This window comes from Mandrillus leucophaeus, unplaced genomic scaffold (genome assembly GCF_000951045.1).
Source record: "Mandrillus leucophaeus isolate KB7577 unplaced genomic scaffold, Mleu.le_1.0 Scaffold110, whole genome shotgun sequence".
NCBI classification, from domain to species: domain Eukaryota; kingdom Metazoa; phylum Chordata; class Mammalia; order Primates; family Cercopithecidae; genus Mandrillus; species Mandrillus leucophaeus.
Window position 1 is genome coordinate 1583472 of NW_012099210.1, and position 27160 is coordinate 1610631.

Consider the following 27160-nt stretch of genomic DNA (forward strand, 5'->3'; position numbering starts at 1 on the left):
TAGGCGTGAGCCACTGTGCCTCTCCTAAGCTTAAATGTGCATTATTTTAAAGCATTTTTACAGCTCTACCATTTTCCTGCAACTGTCATATCTCCCCAAAACACTTTTGCAGTTAATATTTTTTATTGTGGTAAAATATACATAACACACACATAAACATAAAATTCACCATGTTAGTCATTTTTAAGTGTGCAGTTCAGTGGTGTTAACTGCATTCACATTGTTGTTCACCACTACCATCATCCATCTCCAGAACTCTTTTCATCTTCCCAAACCGAAACTCTGTACCCGTTAAACAATAGCTGCCTATTCTCCCCTCCTCCCAGACCCTGGCAACTACTATTCTATTTTCTGTCTCTGTGAGTTTAACTATCTAGGTGTCTCATGTAAGTGTAATTATGTTTTTTCTGTATCTGCTTTATTTCACTTAGCATGTTGTAGTGTCAGCATTTCCTTTCTGTTTAAGGCTAATTAATATTCCATTGTATGTATATACACATACTGTTTAGTCATCCATTAATGGATATTTGGGTTGCTCCCACCATTTGGCTATTGTGACTAATGCTGCTATGAACATGAATGTACAAATACCCTTTGAGTCCCTGCTTTCAATTCTTTGGCGTGTATGCCTATAAGTGAAATTGCTGGATCATATGATAATTTAATTTTAAATTTTTTGAGGAACTGCCATACTCTTTTCCATAATGGCTGCACCATTTTCCATTCCCACCGGTAGTGCATAAGGGTTCCAGTTTCTCCACATCCTAGCCAATGCTTACTATTTTCTGGTTGTTTTGTTTTGATAATAGCCATCCTACTGGGTGTGCAGTGGTATTTCGCTGTGGTTTTGATCTGCATTTCGCTAGTGATTGATGCTGTTGAACATCTTTTCATGTTCACGTGCTTATTGGCTAGCTATATATCTTCTTTGGAGAAATGTCTATTCAAGTCCTTTGCCCATTTTTTAGTTGGGATGTTTGTCTTTTCTATTGTTTAGTTATAGGAATTTTCAATATATTCTGGATATTAATCCCTTATCTGATGTATAACTTGCAAATACTTTCTCCCATTTTGTGGGTTGCCTTTTCATTCTGTTGATAGTGTCCTTTGATGCACAAAGTTTTTAATTTTGATGAAGTCCAATTTATTCACTTCTTATTTTGTTGCCTGTGCTTTTGGTATCATATACAAGAAATCATTGCCAAATACAATGTTATGAAGCCTTTTTCCTATGTTTCCTTTTAAGAGTTTTATAGTTTTAGCTCTTATGTTTAGATCTTTAATCTACTTTGAGTTCGTTTTTGTGCATAGTATAAGGTAAGGGTCTGACTTCATTCTGTTGCAAGTGGATGTCTAGTTTTCCCAACACAGTTTATTGAGAAGACTGTCCTTTCTGCACTGAGCAGTCTTGGCACCATTCTTGAGAATCATTTGACATATATGCAAGGGTTTATTCCTGGTCTATTCCACTGGCCTATGTGTTAGTCTTTATGCTAGTACCACACTGGTTTTTTGTTTCATTTTGTTTTTGAGACAGGGTCTCACTCTATCACCCAGGCTGGAGTACAGTGGCTCCATCATAGCTCACTGGAGCCTTGACCTCCTGGGCTCAAGCCATCCTCCCGCCTTGACCTCCCTAGTAGCTGGGACTACAGGCATCTACCGCCACCACTCACAGCAAATGTTTTTTATGTTTTGTAGCAACAGGATCTCCCTATGTTGCCCAGGCTGGTCTTGAGCTCCTGGGCTCAAGCAAGCTGCCTGCCTCAGTCTCCCAGAGTGCTGAGATTATAGGCATGAGCCAATATGCCCAGCCCACACTGTCTTGATTACTGTAGCTTTGTAGTAAGTTTGGAAATCAAGAAGTGTCAGACCTCTAACTTGGTTTCTTTTCACAATTATATTGGCTATTCAGGGTTCCTTGAATTTCCATATGGATTTTAGGATGAACTTTTCTATCTTTGAAAAAGATATCATTGGGATTTTGATAGGGATTGCATTGAATATATAGATCATTTTGGGTAGTATAAGCATCTTAACAATATTAAGTCTTCCAAGCCATGAACACGGGATTTATTTCCATTTCCTTGTGGCTTCTTTAATTTCCTTCACCATTTTGCAGTTTTCAGTATACAAGTCTTTCTCGTTTGTGTAGTTTATTCCTATGTATTTGGGGGGCACTATTGTAAGTGGAGTTATTTTCTTAACTTCCTTCTGGCCAAACTCCACATCGCTCTTCCTGTCGATGACCTGCCGGCCTCTGCCGGTGCCTGTCGGTGTGCTCTTGTACCGGTGTGTTCCTCTGGATGTCCAGCCGCTTGTCTCTCTTCCCACTAGGGTCTCGGGGGGTTTTATAGGCAGAGGATGGGGGCGTGGCGAGCCAGGGTGGTCTTGGGAAATGCAACATTTGGGCACGAAAACAGAAATGCTTGTCTTCACCTAGGTCTGGGGGCACAGGCCGGGGGTGGAGCCCTAACGAGGAACCCTGCCCTTCTCCTCCCAGCACTTCCCTGACCCCGTATTACTTACTCTGCCTTGGAGGAGATAGAGAAAAGCAGATCGTATATTATTGAGAGCATGAACCAACTGAAGTGTAAGGAAAATTACAACAGCATGTAGGCAATATTTAGTCTTCTATACATTTCTTTTGAAGCACATTTATATAAGGTTCTGCCAGTATGATCTGGATTAAAAAAAGAACTTTTCCTGTTTTGAATGTGTGCTATTTAGGTTATTAATAGAGTATCTGCAGAAAATATTTACTAAAGCATGATGAAAATCCATTTCCCCTGCAAAGATGAGTACCATAAATGCCTAAGATCTCTAAATGTTGCTAATAATATCTGTAAAGCACTTAAAATTTTTCCTTCTTTTTATTCTTCTCTCTTTTTATCTCCTATTTCCTTTGAGACTCCTCTATTCATAAATGACCCCATTGCTTTTGCTTCCCTTAGCAAGTTAAGGATGCACAGTAATGAAAAAAACCACCAAAATTGAATAAAAAGGTCTAATTTGCTTTCTCCTTAGGTTTGGCTTCAGCCTTTGCTTTCCCACTGACTCAGCAGGTCTGCCCGGAAGTCACCACTGTTTCAAATGTGTTTCTTCTAACTTTATATGTTCTAAAAATAGCTTTCTCAAGATAGTTTCAACTTAACTGAAAGGTTCAATGCTAGTTAAGTTTTAATAGTCATGATTTTCTTGGTAGGTGTGCATGTGGAAGCATGTATGCAAGTTTTCTAGATTCTGCTTTTGACGCATTCATACTGGAAAGGGGGCACTGCCACCAATCATTAAACAGTAATTCATTCAGCTGTTTGGGAAGTACATTAGTGGATGTAGAGCTTTAGATTAGTTCCTGGGCTTTCACATTTTTCTTCAGTGAACATGCAGATTTAAACACATTTGAATAAGCTGAGACCTACCTGTGCCTATGAACACACTGATTTGGGAGACATAAAATTGCTACTTTAATTTCTGTTTCTTTCTCCCCAGGCAAGTATGGTAGGTGGGTGCATGTGAACTCTGTATTAGTAAATGCTCATTCAGAAAAGCATAGTATCTTTCCTCCTCCCTCCTGCCCACCCTTACCCCGTACATATTGTGGCATGGTTTGTGTGGTGTGTGGCCTAATTACAAAATAGGCCACATCGTACTCCAAGAAATGCATTGCTGGTCATATGAACTTTACCACCTATGCTTTGAAATTGGAGCTGGACTTTATTCCGTGGAAGAATTAAGCCCCATATGCAAGAGTCAGATTCTCCTCACTCATGTATTTCTGGGAATTGCACTGACATTCAGCATTTATTAGTAATGTTCAGGGTCTTTGGGTGTTTTCCTGCTCCATGTTCTAAAGAATTAATGAGAAACGCTTACTCTGGGGCCATTCTGTGCACTTCATTATGCTTTAATGACTTTTTTTATTGCCCAGAAACTTAATATAATCACTTCTTTTTTCCCCTTTTAAGGTTTGAACAGGCTTTTATTACCAGTTTGATCAGTAGTGTGGTAAAAATGAAGGACAGTTATTTTTGGATAGCTCTTCAAGACCAAAATGATACAGGAGAATACACTTGGAAGCCAGCAGGGCGGAAACCCGAGCCGGTGCAGTACACACACTGGAACGCACACCAGCCCAGTGAGTAGAGTGAGCTGCATCGCCAACCCTCCCTCACCTCTGGCTCCTGTTTTCTTTACTCCAAATTCCTTCTACCCCTTGGTCCACCTCCTTTGATTCTTTCTTAATGTTTTCTTAATGCCTAAATCAACTACAAGGATCAGCACAGGTTAACAGGGGGTGATATATGGCTGATCTTTGTTTTTATTTATTTATTTATTTACTTATTTATTTGTTTGTTTGTTTTGAGACAAGGTCTCGCTCTGTCACCCAGCCTAAACTGCAGTGGTGCAATCTCAGCTCACTGCAGCCTTGACCTCCCGGGCTCAAGAGATCCTCCCACCTCAGCCTCCCCAGTAGCTGGGAGCACAGGCATGCGCCACCACACCCAGCTAATTTTTGTATTTTCTGTAGAGACAGACTGGTATTGAACTCTTGGGCTCAAGCAATCCGCCCACCTTGGCCTCCCAAAGTGCTGGGTTTATAGACGTGAGCCAAATTGCCTGGCCCGATGGTCGATTTTAAAACTATAATCCATATGAGTCATTTGACATATTAAAGGTATAAATTCATTGCTCAAGACCACCACTGCCTTTATTAGCAGCAAGTCCAGTTTCTCCCTCCTAAAGTCTTTCTCCCCACCTGCAACCCCCCTACCCCACTACCTAAGAATCTCAAGCGCTTGCTCAGTTCAGAATGGTCAGTTAAACTTCAAAGTACAGTGGCTGGGCACATATGGGTACATCCAGTCAGTTCACAGTCACTGTCTGGGGTACTTTAACCAGGATTCCAGCTCTACTAGTTCATCCTCAGGTGTTCAGCTCTGAATCCCAAGGCATGAAACTGTGCCAGGTTGGTCAGTACCAGAGAAACTGATGGCTTCCGCCACAGCCTACACTAGAACCTGTCTCTGTGGAACAAACTTCAGGCTCTTGTATTAAGCTGAGGTCGACAGCCTAGACCCAACAGCTCCTATATTTCAGAGTGAGTTCTTGCTTGCCTGGATCTCCATCAGGGCTATGCCAGAGAAAACAGCAAAGAGTTACCAAGTTTGTATCTAGAGGAAATGGCTTAGGGGCCCCAGGCTCTTCCCTCCCTGAAGAGGGAAGAGACACAGAGGTAGAAAATGTTTTAAAAATATTAACAAACATGGAGGAGAGGTTGAGTCACTGGAATGATAAAAGGAAAGGTTAGAATGAATGGGAAGAGGCAGTATTTGAAGAGATAATGCTTGAATAGCTAGTGTAACAAATAAAAACAGTAAACATTTATACAGTAAACATTTATTAGAATATGCCTCATATTTTATATAGGAGATTTAAAAACCACATTCAATTTCTGTAATGCTTATTATTGAGACTTCCTACTTCCTTCCAAGTGCTACTTGAGTTGTATCCCACAAGATTTAGTAGAGTTTCATAATTTTTCAATTGAGAATACATTCTAATTTCCAATATGAATATGATTTCAACCCATAAATTAGTTAGAAGATTTTTTTAATTTCCCAAAATACAGGTGTTTCTAGTTCCTTTTGTTGTCAATACCTAATTTAATTGCACTGTGGTCAAGAAACACTGTTTGGTGCCTGTCCTTTCAAATACAGAGTTGGTATTATGGCCTTGCATGTGATCATTTTTTTTAATATATCCCATATGTACTTGAAAACATTGCATATTCTGCTTTTGCTACATGAAATGCTTCATATCTGTCAACTGATTATGTTAAATGTGCTGTTCAGATCATCTATAGCCTGAATATTTTTTGCCCACATGATCAGTCAATTACTGGGAGTGTTAAATATCTCCCGCTATGATGGTGGATGTATAAACTTCTCCCTGTAGTTTTGTCGAGTTTTTATATTACATACTTTTTAGGCTGTTTTATTAGCAACATACAAGTTTAGAATCATGATATCCTACCTGTGGTGTCAAAATCGGTATAGTATCCTGAGTGATCCTCTTGTTCTCTCAAAATTATTTTCTCCATAGAGTTAATTTGTTCATGAATGTAGCTACAGTAACTTTTTAAAAATTAGTATTGGCCTAGTACTTTTTTTTATTTTTTCTAAGTTTGAATATTTTTGTGTTCTTAGAGTTAATGTATCACTTATAAACAGCATATAACTAAATTTTTAAAATCTTATTCACACATTTGTTGTCCTTAACTGCAGAGTTTGGTTTACTTATATTTTTTGTGATTATGTATAGAGTTGGATTCATTTTTTCCATTTCATTATGTCCTTTCCATTTATCCTGCACTTTTTAGTCATGTTTTCTCTTCTTTCTTGCCATCTTTTGAATTTATCTTTTTCTTCTTTTCTCATTTCATTCTTTCCCCTTTACTTATCTGGAAATTGTATTATCTAAATCTATGTTTTTATATGTTACACTAGCTATTCAACATGCATTCTTAACAAAATCAACAATACCATCTTTGCTCTCATCTTTAAAAGGATTATAATTTGCTGTTGCTGCCTAGTTTTGAAAATTCTGAACTGTTTCATTTCTGTTAGCCATGATTTTGTTGTTGCTATCTTTGCAGTGAATATTTCTTTAGGTGTATTCATATGCTAACTATATTTATTTCATTTCTAGAAAGACTATTTCTGTTTTAAATTTGGTTTGTGGCTCTTTGTAGTCACTTGTTTCCTACTCATATTTTAAAGATTCTCTTTTATTTCCTTAAATATATCCAAGTTATTTTGTATTTGGTTTCTAACAATCTCATACCTGAAGTTTTATGGGTCTGTTTCTGGATCTCATTTCTTTCACTTTGTGGGTTTTGCCTGGAACTACTGATTTTTCTATGTACTTTATTTATGGGAGTTCTGTAACCCCTAGGTTGAAGTTGGGCTCCTCCAATGAAAATTAGCATTTGTTTCCATCACTCAGTTTGAGGCACTACCAACTAAGGAACACTTTAAAAGCTCTGACTGAGGTTTTCTTGAACACATAGGTAGCATGAGTTCGATGACTAACCTGCATGAAGTTTGAGTTGTGGTTATAAGTTCTTTAGAAAGTTATTTCTTTTACTATTATTCACTGCCAAGATTGACAGAGACAAGTTTCCTTACAAACAGCTGAGTGAGTATGTTCTCATGTATGCTTCCCAAAAGTGGCCATTTGGGATTCTATTTTATGCAGGTTTCTTCTATTAGACTTTTCATTTTGTATATCTGTTAGGCTTCATCTCCTTTCCCTCAAAATCTCCATGCAACTATCAAAGCAGATGCTCAAGCTGTCCAGAATTAGAAAGAAACCTTTAGGGTAAATCCCGCTAGGAAGGTAGTTTGGCTACCATGGTTCATACTTTTATTTCATTTGCGAGCTCTATAGATTTGTTTATTTTATGCCAACTCAGCCGTACATTTATAAAGATGTTTTCAAAATGTTTTATCTAGCATTTCAACTAGTTTGACTGGAAGAATCTTTCAGGGTACCTAATCTGCTGGTTATTTCTCATAGCACCATTTATTTTAACACATGAGATTTTTAGGATGGAGAAGAGATAAACACATGTATTCAGTCTATTGCTCAATCTTTGAGATGTCTCCCTCTGTGTTTTTTAAAAAAAATTTTCTTTCTATAACCCTACTGCATAATTAAAGCCATTCATTTAATGAGCTTTTATAGGGCGTTTGTATGACAAGGGAGATTTAAAAATTACCTAACGTGCATGCCTTCATGTTGCTATAATCTGGGAGTGGTGATAGCAAATACAATAAATAACTCGTATATAGAGTCTTAGTCATTCCTGCTGCTATAACAAAATATCACATATTGGATAATTTATAAATAACACAAATTTATTTCTCACAGTTCTAGAGGCTGGGAAGTCCAAGATTAAGGTGCTAGCAGATTCAGTGTCTGCTGAAGGCCTTCTTGCAGCGCCCTCACATGGTGGAAGGGCAAAACAGCAAAACGAGAGTAGGACACCCCCTCAGCCTCTTTTATAAAAGCACTAATCCCATTCATGGGATGGAGCACTCATGACTTTATTACTTCCCAGAAGGCCCTGCCTCTTAATACTATCACATATGAATTTTGGAGGGATATATTACGTTCAAACCATGGCAACAGGAAAATATGTGGTGAGTGCTGTAAGAAGTATAAAATAAAGTATTCTAACAGTTAAATGAAGGGAGGATTTATTGAAGTTACCATAAAAGTTCAAGAGGAAGTGGCCTTTCACCTGGGATTGAAAATGTCTGAAATATAGTAGGATTTAGTGGTTAAAGAAGTAAAAAGAATTTTCTCAGCAGAAGCAAATATATGGGGCAACTCTGAGAAATTTTAGGAGCACTGTGTAATTAGAGATTAAGATATATGCAAAAGAGTTGTAAAAGATAAGGCCAGAGTAAGATATTGAAACCACAGCCCAATATTACAAGCTAAAGAGTTTTCACTTCTTATCTAGGTATAGGAAGCCACTAGAGGTTTTGGATCAAAAAATATTAAGATCAGAAGTGTTCTTCATTGAGGGTGTTAAGTAAGGTGATATAAATAGATATAAGAGACTGCACTGCAGGATAACATATGCATAAAGAGTACCTACCCGCTATTGAGTTGAACTAAAGTTCAAATTCCAGCATTATGATCTCAGAGAAATTACTTAATCTCTCCATATCTCAGTTTCCTCTTATTTAAAATAAGGACAGTAATAGTATCTACCTTACAGGATTGTTGTGAGGATTAAAAGAAATATTACATAGTTGCTACTGCATTGTAAATAATTAATAAATATTAGCCTTTCTTATTGCAGAGAAATAATTTGCAGAATTTTACCTAAAGCTACAGACAGTGACATTGCTAATCTATTAGGGTTCCTCACCCATACATTCTAAGATGCAGGACCTATTCTGTGCTGGATCAGTCACCAATGTGAGCACCCTGGGAAACCACAGAGCTTTAAAGGAAGGTATGACTGTGGCCTACACACACATTTCCCCAACACTTATGAGCTAGTGTTAAATGTTTTTTTAAAAATTCCTTTAGACCTCCTGAAATTAGAAGAAAGAAAAAAGAGAGAGATCAAAGAAAGTCAGTTTACATTCTCTCTGTTAAATACATGGTTTAAAACCCTGTACTTTTGAAGACTTAAGTTTAGAAGTTACACCATCCTAATGAGTAAAGAGCTGAACAAACTGAAAAATCAACAACTCTTCTTAGACCCATCACAAGGCAAACCACTGCCGCCCAAAACTGGAAAAATACAAAGATACAGAGAATCACAACTTCCTGGATCGGAAACCCGTCAGCAGAAACCTCCAGAGGAACCTGTGCTGGGAGAGGAACATCTGAACCGTCATTGATAAAATTGCTGGAGGCTCAGCACAGACACTCTGAGGGTTCTCCCGGTGACCTAGTCATAGGGGACCCCCACACTTTTGTGAGTTCCAGTTCCAGGTAATCTATCAGGTTATCACAGTGAAATATCAGAGAAAAAATTCCCTAATGCTTCCAGCAGAGGGAGAGGAAAAGGAACCATTTTGAAATATAGCAAAGCATTCCGTTCCTAACAAGGCCCCACCTCAGGAGAGGCTGTTTTGTCAGACTGCTGCTGGAGTTTTATCAGAGCCTGACTCGTCTGGAGGAAGGGAAATCTACAACTCCAGCCAGCTCTATCCTTTCACGTGATGGAAAGGAAATACCCCGCTCCAGCTCTCTAGCCATCCTGGCCCACCAAGCAGGGAAAAATAACTGAGAAGCATTCGCTGGTCAAGGGCACAGTCCAGGAACACAGGCTCACCAAAAGGCTGAAACCTAATGGTAAAATTGTAGAACACTTCCCCTCCTCTCACACCTTACCATTCCATCGCAAAGGCCTGTTTACTGCAGTTTCTTTTACCCAGTATATTACATCCACTTTTCAACAAAAATATTACAAGACATACTAAAAGGCAAGAAACATAGTTTGAAGAGACTGAACAAGCCTCAGAGCCAGCCAGCTATGACAGGGATGTTGAAATTACCAGACAAGCAATTTTTTTAAATTTGATTAATATGCTAAGGGCTTTAATGGGAAAAGTAGACAACATGCAAGAACAGCTGGATCCTGTAAGCAGAGAGGTGGAGAGTCTAAGAAAAAACAAAACAAAACAAAACAAAAAAGAAATGCTACAGATCAAAACACCATCACAGAAATGAAGAATGCTTTTGATGAGTTTATAGTAGACTGAACACGCATGAGAAAAGAATCTCTGAGTTTGAGTATATGATAACACAAACTTCTGAAACTGAAAAACAAAGAGGAAAAAGACTGAAACAGAACAGAATATTCAAGAACTGTGGGACAACTACAAACTGTGTAATGGGAATATCAGAAGGAAAAGAAAGAAATAAAGGAAAAGAAGCAATATTTGAAGCAATAATAACTGAGAATTTCCCCCAAGTTAATATCGGACACCAAACCACAGATCCAGGAAACGCTGAGAACACCAACCAAGATAAACACACGAAAAACTACACGTAGACATACTGTATTCGAACTTCAGAAAATAAAAAATAAAGACAAAATCTTGAAAGAAGCCAGAGGGGAAAAAACACCTTACCTCTGGAGGAGCAAAGATAAGAATTATATCTGACTGCTCTTCAGAAATCATCGAAGCAAGAAGAAAGTAGCATGAAATATTTAAAGTGTTAAGAGAAAAAAAACCCTCCAACTTAGGATTCTATACTCTGTGAAATTATCCTTTAAAAATGAAGGAGAATTTTTATCAGATTTTATCTGATTTTTATCAAACAAAAATTCGGGAAATTTGTTGCTAGTAGACCTACCTTGCAAGAAATAGTCAAAGAAATTCTTCAGAGAGAAGGAAAATGATATAGAAGCTCAGATCTATGTAAAGAAAGAAGGAGCATCAGAGAATAAATGAAGGTAAAATAAAAACTTCTATTTTTCTTATTCTTAATTGATCCAACAAATAATAGTATGTTTAAAGTAATAGCAGCAATATATTCAGCCACAGGTGAGATAGATAGATGATAGATGATAGAGTTGCTTTTATACAAGTGAAATGAGTGACAGAGATGGCGCAAGGGATGAGAGGGACTTTGGGTGGTTGTGATGTGTCCGTGGAGGTTCATCAGTGGTAATAAATGCACCACTGTGGTGTGGGATGTCTATAGTGAAGGAGATTGGAGGGCAGTGGTGTTAGGGGGGCGCTCTCTGTATTTTGCATTCAATTTTCCTGTCAACCTAAAACTTTCTGTTACTAATTTTTTAAAATTATACTTTTGAAAGACGCATGCAAAGTGAAATGAAGACAAATTAGTTTTTTGTATATAAACATCAGTTTAGGAAATTTGTATGGAAACTGGTGATTTTCCATAGCTCCAAACAAGTAACATCATAATTCGCTCAACAGAAAGACCTTGTTCTACAAATCTATGAATATTATTAAAATGAAGAGAGTAATAAACTTCCATGTCGCACTATACTGCAAAAAAATAAAAGTTTAGGTATCATTTCTATACACTTAGGAATTTTGTTAGGAATGTCTATACCTGTCAAAATAAATTAATACATTTTGAGTAGAGAAAATCTTTGGTTTTTAATATTAAGTTTCTTGGGGGCATATTTAGATGTCGGAAATCTGGAATTGAAGCAGAGCTTCTTGTCATTCATAAGTTTCTGCTGTAATTTATTTGAGTGGCACTACTCTTTTTCTCTTTTCCCTAAAGCAAAAATAATGCCATGATGTTCAGTTTGGCTGCTCAAGCTGATTGACACTGAGTAAATTGTCTCTGAATAAGATGAAAATGTAAATCTTTTTGAAGAAAATAGCAATATAAAAGCTTCTGTGTTTCCCTTTTTCTTTTAAATTGCAACTTGCAGAAACACTGCCTAAATCACCTTTTCTTTCCTGCCTGTCACAAAATAATCCATTAGCTTCGTCCCCACATCAGAATCTTAATCCAGCAAAGACTAACTACATGAATTGACCACTGAACAGGAAGCCTACAGCTTTTTGTAAACTCATCCAGGACTCTGTCTCTATGTCATACCAGCAAAATATTCACCCAACCCACATCCCACACCACAGTGTATATTTGCTACAATTGACAAACCTACATGAACACATCAGAACCCCCAAAGTCCCTCTCATCCTTCCTATCATTCCTGTCATGCATTTCACTTGCATAAAAGCAAATCAGAAGGGAATCACCTTTCTGTCATTTTTTTTTCAACTTAGTGTTATGTTCACCAAATAGTATTACCACCAGATGGTATCTACCAGTAGTAGAACCACCAAGCATCAGCAATTATCAATTCATGACCAATCTTCTTCCATCTGTACCCTCACCCCTTTCCCATATTTTTTCATAGCAAATCCTCAACATCATATTGTTTCATCCATAAATATTTCAGCATTATTTCCAAAAAATAGAGACTTCTTTTTAAAAGACCTAATAATACAATTATCACCCCTTAAAGTAATTAACTATAATTGCCTATCATTATAAATCTTCAGTTAACGCTCAAATTTCTAAATGGCTCATAAATATTACGTAATGTATTTTACAGCTAGTTTGAATCAAGATCCAAAGAAGGTTCACGCATTGTAATTGGTTGATAGATCTCCTAAAGTCTGTTTTCATCTCTGTGTTTCCCGCCCCTCCCCAATTTCCACCCCTGCCTTTATTTGTTAATGCAAATGTGCTTTGTCTTATAAATTTTCCTGCAGTCTGGGCTTTGTTGATTGTATTCACATCACATTGTTTAATGTGTTACTCTATTTTCTTTTTCATAAAATAGGCATTTTTATTTTTAAAAAGAATGAAAGAATTGACCAAAATCAGATTTTTTTTTTTTGAAAGATGGTTTCATAGGTAGTTGTGTGCTCTGTCTGGAGGCACATAATGTCCAATTTTTTTCTCTTTTTGTGATATTAGCAGCCTTTGATGGTCAATTCTTAAATCCATTGACTCATTAGGGGTTTCTTCATTTATAGCTGGGATAGTCCTATAAAGAGGTAATTCCTTTCAATCAATTTTTTGTTACCCCATGGTACAATTTTTATAGGAAACACAGAACAAATGCTTAATTCTTTCCCTTTACTAGCTTTCAAAATAATTATTTCTTCATTAGCATCCTTCATCCGTGACCCATTAGAGGTGTTTTTCTTTTTTTAGCATTACTATGAAGTAAGGGTTTTAAACATAGTTGATGTGTTTTAGTCCTTTGGAATTATCCTTTTTAATGCTCAAATGCCCCATCTTTGTGATGGGAATCTCTTCAAGGAATATCTTCTGAATCCTTCTGATGTGATCCTAGTAGTCTTTGATAGTGTCCGTGCTATCTGATATGACAGATATAAATTTCTGCTGCAGACCTAGAAGCATCCATTGCATCAAGGAACCCTGGTTTCTTTTGATGGGAAATGATATTATTTCAGCATCACAGACTGGGCTTATGGGTTCTCGTTGTTTGTGGTTTGTTATTGTTTCTAGGCCATTTCAGTGGACAGATCTAGGAAGTGTGTGTTTGTGTGCGTGTGTGTGTAAGATTAAACACTTTTTGAGTTCAAATTCATACTTGCAATTTGAATTCAGGACTACAAAGTTAATTAACCTATATTTTAACTGTATTTCCTTTCTTTCATGCCAAATTTTCCATTCTTAAAACACCAGAAAATCCTGTTATTTTTAGTAAAAAACGACAACAAAGGCTCTCTATGACAGTTGGTATTTCAAGAGAAATGAAATATTCAGGTGAAACAGGAAAAACGGTTTTCATCCATACTAATTATTGCCACTGATTAAATGGAAAGATGATAAATTAGCTTCTCATTCAAGGAGAAGCTAATGCTTAGAAACTAAAATGTACTTTGTACCTAGATTCAAGATTCAATATAAGTGGAGGTTGCTCTATGGTGAAAGAAAATAGATGAGTCTATACTTCTTAAGACATTCAAAAACACTTTTCCAAGTTATATTAGAGGCTCATAGGTGTCTGTATTGAGAAAAATAAACACTTTCGATCAGTCCTTTGCAGCCATCCATAACTCAGGCTCTGTGAAAAATGTTTTGTTTCTAGACCTAGATACCCCTGGCATGTTCCATTCCTGTGCGATGACTCTGGGGCATGTTCACCCTGATTGTTCCGAGCCCATGGAAATCTGCAAGTGACAAGGAAAATAAGATCCCAATAGAGCAAGTCAGGTTTATTTTCCTGAAAGTGCCCTGCACATAGTGAGGAGTAGTAAGAAGCCTGTCCCATCAGTAGGCCAATCCATTTTAAGGCTCATCAAAACTCTGAAACGAGCCACCACATAAATAAGGATAAACCCAGTCTAATTTCTGAGAAGCCCTTAGAACATTGACGTATCTCCTCATAATCATGTAAGTAACTGTCATACAAAGTAAAAATGTGACAGTAGATCTTCAAGGAAATGCTGTGGCCACACACAGGAGAGAAACAGGATCAGGGGAATGTGAGAGAGCTCCATGGGACAGGAGCATAATTTTAGGGGAACTCATTCATTCATTTATTCAACTGCTTATTGAATGCCCACCCACTCACTCTGTACCTTGATACTGTCGCACTGTAGGCCCAAATAAATCTGGTTTCAAATCCCGGAGCAAGCCCACTACGTTTGTGGCCTTTGGCAAGTTACTAAGCCTCTGTGCCCTAATTTTTCCATCTGCACAATCAGGCACTAATGCCTGTCTCAAAGAGTTTCTGAAGTTAAACAGGGAAAAGACCATATAAATTGCCTAGCACAGTGCCTGGCAGATACACAGCATTGTAGGAAACTTGCCTAGCCTACCCAAAGAGCTTCACTTTTCTCTGTTATTGGAGAGAAGGAGAGAGAGGGAAGGTGAGAGGGTAGAGGACTTGAGAGATGAGGATGTAAAGGGTTGTTGCAGGGAACTGGAAAGTAAGTAGGCAGACTCAAGTGAAATAATTGTCTAGAGGCACTGAAAAGCCAGCACAAAAAGGTTTGGTCAGGCCGGGCGCGGTGGCTCAAGCCTGTAATCCCAGCACTTTGGGAGGCCGAGACGGGCGGATCACGAAGTCAGGAGATCGAGACTATCCTGGCTAAAACGGTGAAACCCCATCTCTACTAAAAAAATACAAAAAACTAGCCGGGCGAGGTGGCGGGCGCCTGTAGTCCCAGCTACTCGGCAGGCTGAGGCCAGAGAATGGTGTGAACCCGGGAGGCGGAGCTTGCAGTGAGCTGAGATTGGGTCACTGCACTCCAGCCTGGGCGACAGAGCGAGACTCCGTCTCAAAAAAAAAAAAAAAAGGTTTGGTCAATGGGTTTGTTTTTAGGTATTTGAACAGAGAGGTGGACAGTGGAGGTTCTCCCAGCTCACTTAATTTTGCATAGTTAGATAACTTGGTGAATTAGAATTTCTTAATTGACAGAAAGTCTCCCCATTCATGTTTGCAGGAGAGAGTGAGTGGAGTGAGGGTATGGCAGGTAAGGAGAATCTGTCAAAATGTGAGATTCACCACTGAGAATAATCATTTTTCTTCCCCAGTGGGAAGTGAGTTATCAAATTTAAGAACAATTTCTCTGAAAGAAAATTCGCCTCTGCTCTTTCCCACACCCTTACCCTTATTATTTGGCTTTGCAAGCATCCCCACAATATAGGCTTATAAATTTAGTTTATCTCTCCCTTAGCCTGGTCTCCCTTTATTATACCACTTTACTGCTTCTTTGGGGCTGAGACTCTAAAATTTGGGTCAAATGTTCCATTAAGTTAACCACTTTAGAATACCAATACCACTCCTGCAGCACTTTTCATCTTCATAGTGGTTCACAAACATCTCCTTCTTCACTAATGAAGATGAGTCGAATATCTTATAGCATCTAAAACCAAAGCTATTTAATCGTTGTCTGATGTGGGAAAGTGAGACAAAATGCAAGACCAACAAAAAAGTATATTACATTTCAAACTTGCTGATTCAAACTTTTGAAAAATTCTTTGAACATACAGGCAGAACTCATGCCACAAAATCCTGATTTTTGTAATGAAAATGGCCATAAGCATAATAGCAACATCGCAGGGGTATATTTAGCTCTTCATATTTTATAGAGTGTTTTTCAATTCATTATTTCATTTGATCTTCATGAAAACCCATGAGAAGAAAAGGAATTATTATTCGCATATTTTAGACAAGGCCTATTGTGATTAATTCACATCCTCAAGTTTCCAGTTACTAAAGATTTGTGCTGGGACTAGAACCCCAAACTTCATGCTCCAAGTCCTCCACGAGGTTTCCTACCTGTGCTGTGCAGTTTCTGGAGGTTCCACTGGGGCCCCTCAAAGGATGGGGGAACGGAGCAGGAATGTGTGTGTTCCCTCCTCTTTCAACTAGAGCAGCTCCACAAATATATTGTATTCGGGGCTTCCATATGGATATCTCCGGTTCGGTTTTATTGCACAGAGCATGCAGCATCTCCTCTATTGTTCATGATCCAGCTGGACTGTGAGCTGCATTCTGAAGTTACTCAACAGGCCTTCAAAGCTCCACTAATGGCAGGGGCAGTTACATACTATAATTTCTCCCCCTTGCCTGCCCACAACCTTGCATCTATAACACCAGCTAGCTGTTCTCGGCCAGTAGAGCCATCTGATGGATTTTGGATGCACCAACTCTTCCTTGACTTCCTTTTCTTCTATATGAGACATAGCATGTTTCCTCTTTTACCACTGGCCATTTTTACCTTTGAGGCTCTCTGATTCATCACACAGGCCCAGGGAGTTCTTCCAGATCAGAACCGCCTTGCCATGGTGATGCTGGTGCCTAACACACTTGTGCAGCCAGGACTGTTGAAGACACAAACACTCATACACTCATTCTTTAGCAAATGATTCCATTCCTAAAGAGATGCTCTATGTCTTCCTTTGTCTTCTTTCTTCTCACTCGCACTCTTCATTTTCCCTCTCTTTTGTCTTTCCATGAGCATAAAACAATCCGAACATAGATGACAAGCACAATGCCAGTTACTCAGTATCTGAAAACATTGAAGCCATTACTTCTGAAGGGAAATTAAGCAAGATAAATATCAAGTAGCAAGTGACGACATTTTTTAAAGAGCCTTCAGGTACAGAATCATCGCAAGTCTTCAGATGCTTCGTCTATAATCACTCTCTTTTTACAAGCATGCCTTGAAAACTCATGTCTCCTTTTCATCCTTCAAAATTCAGCTCAAATGTCACTTCCTACAAATGTTTTACTGACATCTCTGGTGAGGCTCCATCACCCCTTCTGATGTCTCCTCCAGAACTTCGAACACACCTTTTACTATGGCACTTTACACATTATATTTATTACAATTGCTTGTTTATGTGTCTGTATCTCACACTAAACTAAGAATTGGTTTTGGGTTTGCTTTGCTTCATCCTTTTGTTTCAAGCAGCTAATTATACAACCTAGCTGAGCACATTGCAGATGTACAATTTTTTATTGTTGTTGACGAATGTGAATTTAGTTAATTAAATGATCATCCAGGATTCGAGAAAAAAACAAGCTCATTCTTACTCATTTTAATCTTATTTTTGGAATAGAATTGCTTTCTACTATTCTTCACTGAAATTTGACGTGTTTTTTGTTTTTGTTTTTGTTTTGTTTTTTGCTGTCATATGAGTTGTATAGATTTTGCTGACAAACTTAAGAATCTTAATTTATACATTGTTTCTGTGGAAAAACACATTTTACCTTCTAAAATGTTCAAGCATACACAAAGAAAAAAGTGGAGTTTTGTCCGTGACTAGTATATCACATTTCCCAATATCTCACATATACTATGAATGTGGGAGGCAAAATCTCTGTACTTTGCTTTTCATACAAAAGCCTCTCTCTCTCTCTAATTCTGTTTCTCTCTTCCTTTTCTCTGATGTCTGCCTTGTCCCTGCCCCCAGATCTTTACCTCATTTAGAGAATTCATCTCATTCTCTTCATTCTTCCAAGGTTTACAGTTTGGTTTTCTGTTGTATACTTTATGGTCTACCTTGAATCTGTTATTCACATATTTCCCCCTGTTGAATCCAGTTGTTAGAGGATGAGCACTATGCATTTTTCACTGTTGATTTTTCACAGTGGGATTTTGAAGTATAATATTGAAATATGGGGGATATTTTGGTTCCAGGTAGGAATAGCTCCTAATTCTTCATCATTTGCCATCTGAGCACAAAGCAGACAAGGTCCAAATTTCAGCCTTCACACTCTCTTTTCTCTCTTTCCCATCTTCCATTACTTTCTCCAGAGATGAAGAGAAATGACATAATCAGGTCAATAAGACATTCGTTTTCATCTTGATTGTTCCTGTCTGGGTGCTTAATTATGAGATGTCAATTATTCAACACTCTAAAGAGCAGTCTTCTGAGCACAAAACGTTTTAGTTGTCTTGTATTAAAAGTGCTTGTTTTCTGCTTTCAGGCTACAGTGGTGGCTGTGTTGCCATGCGAGGAAAGCATCCACTTGGTAGCTGGGAAGTGAAGGACTGTCGGCACTTTAAGGCAATGTCCTTGTGCAAGCAGCCAGTTGAAAATCAGGAAACAACAGAGCATGAAGAGAGATGGCCCTTTCACCCCTGCTATTTGGACTGGGAGTCAGAGCCTGGTCTGGCCAGTTGCTTCAAGGTGATACCAAGGTTACATGGGCATTCTTAACAGGACTAACACTATTTTAATTTGATCCATGTATCCCAAATTCCTTTATTCCAGGACTCTTTTTTTTCCAGAACAGTGCCTGACAGACAGCAGGTGCTTAATCAACATTTGTTGCCTGTCTCTATCCTTTCAATCATATTCCAAATAATTTTTAAGTAAAAAAAATCGACACATCCTGGTGATATTGAAGGCTTCCTCATGAAGATTGTTATCTGTTCAGCAGAAATACCATGCACATGGCCAGGCATGGTGGTTCATGCCTGTAATCCCAGCACTTTGGGAGGCCAAGGCAGGCATATCACTTGAGGTCAGGAGTTCCAGACCAGCCTGGCCAACATGATGAAATCCCATCTCTACTAAAAATACAAAAAGTAGCCAGGCGTGGTGGCATGCACCTGTAGTCCCAGCTACTTGGGAGGCTGAGACAGGAGAATCGCTTGAACCCGGGAGGCAGAGGTTGCAGTGAGCCGAGACTGCACCACAGCATTCCATCCTGGGCAACACAGCGAGACTCTGTCTCAAAAAAAAAAAAAAAAAAAAAAAGGAAAGAAAAGAAATACCATTAATCCCTGGAAGGAGGGCACCGTGCTCTGGTTATCACTCCTGGGGGAGAACTCTAAACACCTAACCAGTTTCTGCATAAGTTCCTAGCTCTGACAGGAGGTTTTGCACAAACTTGGCTGCCAGAGTATGAATCTGGTGAGACAGAATTCCCACACAACAAGATGGGCAAAATAACTTTATTACAGGGTGAGTACTCCTTTGCTGAAATGCTTGGAACCAGAAGTGCTTTGGATTTTGGATTTTTTTTTTTATATTTACATAGTACTTACCAGTTGAGCATCCCAAATCTGAAAGTTCAAACTCCAAAATGCTCTAGTGAGCATTTCCTTTGAGTGTCTTGTCACTGCTCCAAAAGTTTTGGATTTTGGAGCACTTTGGAGTTTGGATTTTTGGATTTGAGATGCTCAACTTGTATTCACAGATAGGCAGCAAGAAGCAACCGAAGCCTAGGATCTATGGTGAGCCATTCCCCCAAGGCTCAGGAAAGCACCCCTGGGAAGATGGAATCTTGTCTGCACACGCCCCACTTTGCAGGACAGCTGAGGGCTCCCAAAAGTGCTCCTTTCTGGGTTTTTATCCCAGGTGCCACCTGGATCACTGAGCTAAAGTATTGCAAGACATCCTACTCTAGGAGGGATAAGGACGGTTCCTCCTTATCTCAGGATATTGCCCTCTTGGTACACTCTGCCTGAGAATTACCAAGAAAAGAGGAAGAGCTGGGTCAGCAAGGGTCATCTGGGGACCTGTCCTCCTGCAATATTGTTAATACACCAAGTGAAGGAGGCAGACACTCAGAGGGTGTTAAGTGGTATAATTTCATATTGTTTGTAAACCAACAAATAAAGTTTTTATTATTGAATAATACAATTTTACTAATAAGGATAGCTTTTGCAGCTTGCCAGACACCTGAAGATCAAACAAATTAATGCATACGGTTGATTCGTATGTGTATAATGTGTGTGTGTGTGTGTGTGTGTGTATGTGAAGAAATTTCTATTTTTAAAACCAGCTTTAGATCCTACATTTAAATTAGTTCCTACAATCCTGTCAGAAACACTTTTTTTGAAATATGATTTTTTTAAATGTTTGGTGGTTTTGTTTTGGTTTATTTTACAAATAGGGTTTCACTAAGTCTTGGGAGAAAGTTCCCCAGCAGCTCTGCACGTCAGAGCGGAACGAAGACAGACTCTATCTCCGGAACTGTGGTAGCTTGTACGTGGCATGAAGCAGCTGTGAATGTGCTCGATTTAAGTTGTACACATATATAATCCTACATTACGTTCATAGAATGATAGGCCCAAAAGTGGCCTCACCCAGTAATAAGTTAAACCTTAGAGATCAGTAAACTGAGGCATGTGAAATGTAGTGATTTGCCCAAGATCACAATTATTTATTGACAGAGTTGGAATAAATCCCTAGTTTGGGACTTCCGGTCTGGTGCCTTTTCTACTATATATCACCCTGATATGTCAACAAATGCATGGTGTGTGTGTGTGATAGGCATGGTGGTAGGATTTATGAATTTAGAGTGATTCAGGAAGAGGTTCCCAGAGGAGACAAGTTCTGACATATAATTTAAAAGATGGAAAGGTTGTTCTGTGGTCCACAGGACTTGGAAAGCTATTCATTCTGGTCTCAGCAAATAAGAGCCTGGGGAGGGCTGGCCGCTGGGTGTACCTGTCTGGCCTCAGAGGCTCAGGCTTAGTGCCAGGCAGTTAAAAATAAGAAGGGTACAGAGGACTGGGATTGCAAGCTCTGGGTCTTCAGTCCCTTTCCCCAATCTTAAATAAGCCAACAGAAGACCTTCCATTCAGCTGGCTTCTTCCTGCCACCATGAAGACAGCTGAGAAGCAGCAGAGATTTTAGAGACAGCTGAACCACTGCATCTGCCAGTTCAACTAAGATCCAAAGACTCTAGAAATAGAGCTACCCTAGGTCCCAGGTCTCATTTCTCATTTCTTGCCCTGGGTCAGGCAGAGTAATGATCAGTCTGCTAATTCTAATCTGTCAGAAGGCAGTCTGGTGGGATGGAAGTTTATGGACTCTGGAAGCAAGGAATTGTAGGTCTAATCCTAGCTCTGCCAATTTATAGCTGTGTGACCTAGAATTCTTAACCTCTCTTGGCCTGACTTTATTTATCTATTGACAAATATTTACTGAGGGACAAGTACATGCCAGTCACAGAAGATTTAGGGTGAAAAAAAATTCTTCAAAAAGCTCATTTATAAAACTGAGTTTATTACATTCTCATCAGGAATTTGTTATGAGGATAAAAGGAACTAATAGTTTTATGATGACTAGGCACATTCTAGTTCAGTAAATGTTACTTCCTCCCACTAGATCAAGCTCTTATAAAGAATAATGACAATTATATTAATGTTACTCTTACTTTCTAGAGCAGAGTTTAACAACCTCACCTTATCTATAACAATGTTAATTTATTTTCTTTTACTATACAGGTATTTCATAGTGAAAAAGTTCTGACGAAAAGAACATGGAGAGAAGCTGAAGCGTTTTGCGAAGAATTTGGAGCTCATCTTGCAAGCTTTGCCCATATTGAGGAAGAGAATTTTGTGAATGAGCTCTTACATTCAAAATTTAATTGGTAAATACTTGTTAATTATGAAAACTTACAGTCAAATATTCTATCTCTCAGTAATGGCTTCTGAGGGGTGAGTATCCCAAGTAGTTGTTTAAAATTCCCATATTTGTATTACACCCAAAGCCAAGAAAAATAAATATACATATAGTTTTATATTTATCTTGTACCAGGTTCTAATTTCATAAAACGAAGAACAAAGTGACAATTGTTTAGATATTTGAAATCTTTTCTTTGTGCCTCAAGTCAGAACTGCAGAGCTTTCCTGCCAAACTCAGGAATTATCTACCCCAGTGGTTTTCAAAGTGTTGTGGAAGGATCCCAGGAATCCTGGAACCCCAGGACTATGAGAGGACCATGTAGGCAGAGCTCCTGGTTCCTTCCACGCCTCACCAGAGCAGCTCCAACCAGCTCCACTGCTGATTATTTTGTATATAATGCGATCCTATGTAAGATTTTGTTTGGAAAAAAAAAAAAAAAAAACCGGCCCAGTAATTTTTTTTTAAATTCCAACCCAACCCCCTAAGTTTTCATTTGAGGAAACAAACTTTCTCTTATCTGTATCCACCTTGCAAGTTTACAGAACCTTGAATTCAGTGGAGTTAGAAATTCAAGCTTAAATTGGAAGAACTCTAAACTGTCTTGTGCTACCTCCCACCACATACCGTGGTCATCCGCTGTCTGCATAATTCCTTCCAATTTCAGAATGCTTCTTATTTGAGAGAAAGCCCATTCCATTGCAGAAGGTTGATTTCAAAGAGCAGTTTTCTAATAAGCTAGAAATCTGCCTCCCCTCAATTTGAGCTAGAGCAAATACAGATCAAATCTATGCTATTTTCAAATATTTGAAGACAGTCATCTTGTCCCCTTCCTGTGAACCCCCCACTCCCCACTTTGGCCTCTCACTTTGGAATGTTCTGTCAGTCAGCCTGCACTGTGAGAGTATCTTCTGTGGAAGATACATGCATTACATGCATAGCTGGTTGGAGAACTCAATAGATGTGACAGACAAAATCCTGCCTCTGAGGATGTTGTGATCAGCACAACTCCATGGCTCTGTATATTTATTTAATGAAAACAACTATAATAATAGGTACTCTGCTTCGAGCGCTGGAAGTCTGAAGTCTCAATGAAACACTGGCCTGAATCCCAGAGAAAAATCCCGGACTATTTTTTGAGGAAAATCCTCCTCGCCTTTCCCACAAGTTTCCTTGTAGGACATTCCCATGACAAGATTAACATGCAACATCTATCAAATTATTCATCTTCCACATCTACAACAATGACCTTAAAGCTGGGAGATTTTGACATCTCTCCATGTGAGTCTTGTGCAGCATTCTGCAGGGAAGGAAGGAGATTTTATCGTAAAATATGTTTGCAAAACAATGTACAGTCTTGGAGATTTGCCATGTTCATTAGCATCATAAAGGGTTCTAGAAGGAAGCACTTTCTTTGACCACAAATCCCTTTTTTAAGAACACTTATTGACATCCCACAGAACTGCTAGTCCCTACGGGAAATGCTGACATGAGGCCATGACTCAGGAACCTGGCTTCTCATCACACTTGGTCGGGACGCCTTTTTTACAGAGCTTTCTGGCCTCACACCAGAGCTGCTGAGTCAGACTCTCTGAGTCTGAAGAAAAGTTTAAGAAGCTTCCTGGCTAATTGGATTATCAGCCAGGTCTGAGGCCATAAATCCAAGGAATAGGTGATAGTCTCCATTGTTCAAAGTTACATTTTACTTCATTACTTTAGCTTCCTGCAAAACATATTTGCATATTCTGCCTTTGCATTTTAGTGAGGTTTGCCATATGACAACCACACACAAACTGCTTCCCAGTTTGCTTTAAGATCAAATGTCACTGTCATTTCTGTTTATATAAGTTCTCGTGCTTAAAATGTCTCATAGAATTTAGTCCCAAGCATCTATCATATCATAGTTTTTCAATATCTGATCACAAAAGCCGTATAATATGAGCCAGGCACAGTGGGTCACAGCACTTTGGGACACTAAGGTGGAAGGAACACTTAAGGCCAGGAATTCAAGATCAGCCTAGGCAGCATAGTGAGACTCAGTTTCTACCAAAAAAATTTCACAATTAGCCGGGTGTGGTGGCCACACCTGTAGTCCCAGCAAAACCTAGTTCGAAGTTACAGTGAGGTATGATTTTGCCACTGCACTCCAGCTGGGCAACAGAGCGAGAACCATCTTTAAAGAAAATATTTAAAAATTCTTGACTGGGCTCAGTGACTCACACCTGTAATTGTAGCACTTTGAGAGGCCAAGGCAGATTGCTTGAGCCCAGGAGTTAGGGAACAGCCTAGGCAACATGGTAAAAACCCCATCTCTACAAAAAAAAAAAAAAAAAAAAAAAAAATAGCCAGGTGTAGTGGCACACGTCTGTAGTACCAGCTGAGGAGACTGAGCTGAAGTAGGAGTATCAGTTGAGCCCAGGAAGAGGAGGTTGCAGTGAGCCAAGATTGTGCCACTATACTCCAGCCTGGGTGACAGTGTGACCCTGTCTCAAAAAAAAAAAAATTATCAATAACTGTGTATATTTCACTTTATTCCCAGATTACCAGAGAATTCAGTCAAATCTGATGCTTAATTATAGCAAACATACCAGATCTCATAGTTAGCAGTTATAGCAGGTATGCTGCTTTTCCTTCCTATGGCACTGCTTTTCTATTTCTATTTTATTAGTCAGACATACACACACACACACACACATATGCACATACATGTGTGTTTATTAAATGTTATACAATTTCAGGAAACTGATGAAGAGAAAGTAAATACCATTTCATCTTCCAGGAGCCAGTATATAACAGGAAAGACATAGATCTCTGAATTCAGTGAGGAAAGACAAAGGTCACAACACCAGGAGAGAGACATGGATTTTCAGCCTATGCCATGGAGATTAGTGTGCTTGGCTTTAACAGAAGGTGGCCATTCTCACCTTCTCCCAACCTTAAATGTAAGGTGTCATCATGACAGTGCCCAGCTGGGCACCAGTGACCTCTTGGATTTCTAAGCTGAATTTGCTTTTAATTTGTGTCATCCAGGCAGAGTAGCTGACACATCTGAGAAGGAATTCCTCAGAATAGGTTTGCTTCTCTGCACGAAGGAAAATAAAGTATCTTTCCCGACATCTGAATCTTTTAAATCTTTGATTCTTCAAAATTATTCTCAGAAAATGATCTTAGTGAGATGGTTCATTGCACAATTAGGCTTTATCACTCGATTGATTGAGGACTCTGTGGACACATTTGTACTCTGCCTCATAGAGGGGAAAGTGACTGTCTGTGGAGCTTCTCGCCAAGTCTAAACCAATGGTGATGACTGAAGTTAATCTACCATGGCTCAGGGTGACTGGCTTTAGAATTATTTATGTTGATATCTCAAAAAAAAAAAAAAAAAAAAACCTGTGTACCTTTTATTCAGTGAAGATGATGATGGCTGACTTTCAGAGAATACATGAACGTTTAACAAAAGAACAACAAATCAAAGCATAGTAAAGTAGAATAAATAGTATAGTGAGGCAGTAAACACACAGTAAAGTAGCGAAAGGTCCTCTTGGCTAGAGATGTTCCAAAATTTCTTACCAATTTTCTTTTCATGTGTTCTTGTCCTGACTGAAAGGCTTTGCTATTCCTGATGAGAAACTCATGTTCTCAATAAAAGCTGACTTTTCCCCAATTGTATATCACCTGTGAGCGAACCACACAAACCAAGAGAAATAGAATGTGAGGCTTATTCTTCTCTCAGTTCATGTCATAGCACAGCGTTTTGCACATTTAAAATGTTCATTGCTTGTTGACTTGATCAATCCTGCCAGTAGCATCAGCTGTTTCCTGCATACATAAATATTTTTGAATTTTTTTTAACCTTTCACATAATGCTGTAAATTTGATGGGAAAGGCAAAGCTTTTGTTTCTTCTCTTCACAGGACAGAAGCAAGGCAGTTCTGGATTGGATTTAATAAACGAAACCCACTGAACGCTGGCTCGTGGGAGTGGTCTGATAGAACTCCTGTAAGTCTTTTCGAACTGGAGAAAAGGGATGGATTCCAAACAAGTGGCCCCAGAACCACGTGGTAAACCAAGAGAACCTAGAAATGATGACCAGAGCTCCCATGACAAAACTGCACCAGACCTTGGTACTAGGAGAATTATTTGGCAAGGTCCTGGGAAATGTTTGCTAGCCACATTGTTCTGAGGCCATTGTACAATCTCAGCCTGAAAAAGTATCAAAAACCTCCAAAAAGTCTCCCCAAACCAACCTGAAAAAGAATAAAAAACCTCCAAAAAGTCCCCCCCCCCCAAATCATCTCCCATATGAAGAGTCTCTCTGGCAGAGAAGCAGCTATTCTTTTAAATAACACAACTCCCTTTACCCTGTACCTCCCTATCCTGCATAGCACCTGATGTCTGAGTATGGGAACCTTGTCCATGTCATAATGAAAGGAAGATTATTTTGGAGAATGATTTTTCATTTACCTCACTCTGAAAGGACAGTAATGCAAGTTTTAGAAATATCACCTTCTAGAGCAAGTTGTTCCAGAAGGAAAAAAGTCTTGCTTTTCATTCATTCCCATACTTGCAAACCTCTATGAAGGACAGAGAGAATTCACTATTGCGTTTTTTTTTTTCAGTTGCAATCGGTAATTCTCACATTTTTCTCAAAATGACAGGGAAAAAAACTGAAGTAGTATCCTAGATTGAAGTGGGATCCATCCTACGGCACATGAAAAATCACATTATTCACTTTCACCTGTGAAATGGGGCGACTCCTGAGAGACCGCAGTGAGCACTTCATGCAACTGCTGTCGATTGAGTCCTCATGTTGTTCTGAGCACCGAGCTGAATGCACTCCTACGTGATCTCATTTCATCCTTACAATAACTCAGTGTCATGGGTATTAGAATGATTAAGTGGTTTGCCTAAAATAATACATAGGAGAGCCAGGATTTGCACACAGGTTGTCTGACTCCAAAGTCACAATGCTATAATATCTCATGGTTGGCAAAATATCAGTAGCCAAACTTTGAAGTAGTAAAGAACAATAGAGAAAGCCCCGTACCAAGGTGGTGTTCAAATTAGTGTCAAGGAAGAGGTTTATAGGAGAGAGTAGGAAGAGATTTTAAAGATCATTCAGCCCCACTAATCTATTTTGCTGATAGAGAAACCAAGGCTCGGAAAACAGAAAAGGCGTAGCAGGGTCAACTTGCCCCGTAAATGTTAGCCACTA

General features: G+C 38.9%; 1 protein-coding gene across 2 annotated transcripts in view; it reads left to right on the top strand.

Annotated features, from left to right (window-relative positions):
- The window catches only part of PLA2R1 (phospholipase A2 receptor 1, 180kDa), a 118706-nt gene that overhangs the window by 54985 nt on the left and 36561 nt on the right, over positions 1 to 27160 (top strand). For both annotated transcript variants that reach the window (XM_011991528.1, XM_011991535.1), the window contains exons 11-14: positions 3969 to 4138; positions 18512 to 18714; positions 21768 to 21913; positions 25860 to 25944. In XM_011991528.1, the coding sequence (XP_011846918.1) occupies positions 3969 to 4138; positions 18512 to 18714; positions 21768 to 21913; positions 25860 to 25944 (604 nt within the window). The remainder of the gene's footprint in view (positions 1 to 3968; positions 4139 to 18511; positions 18715 to 21767; positions 21914 to 25859; positions 25945 to 27160) is intronic.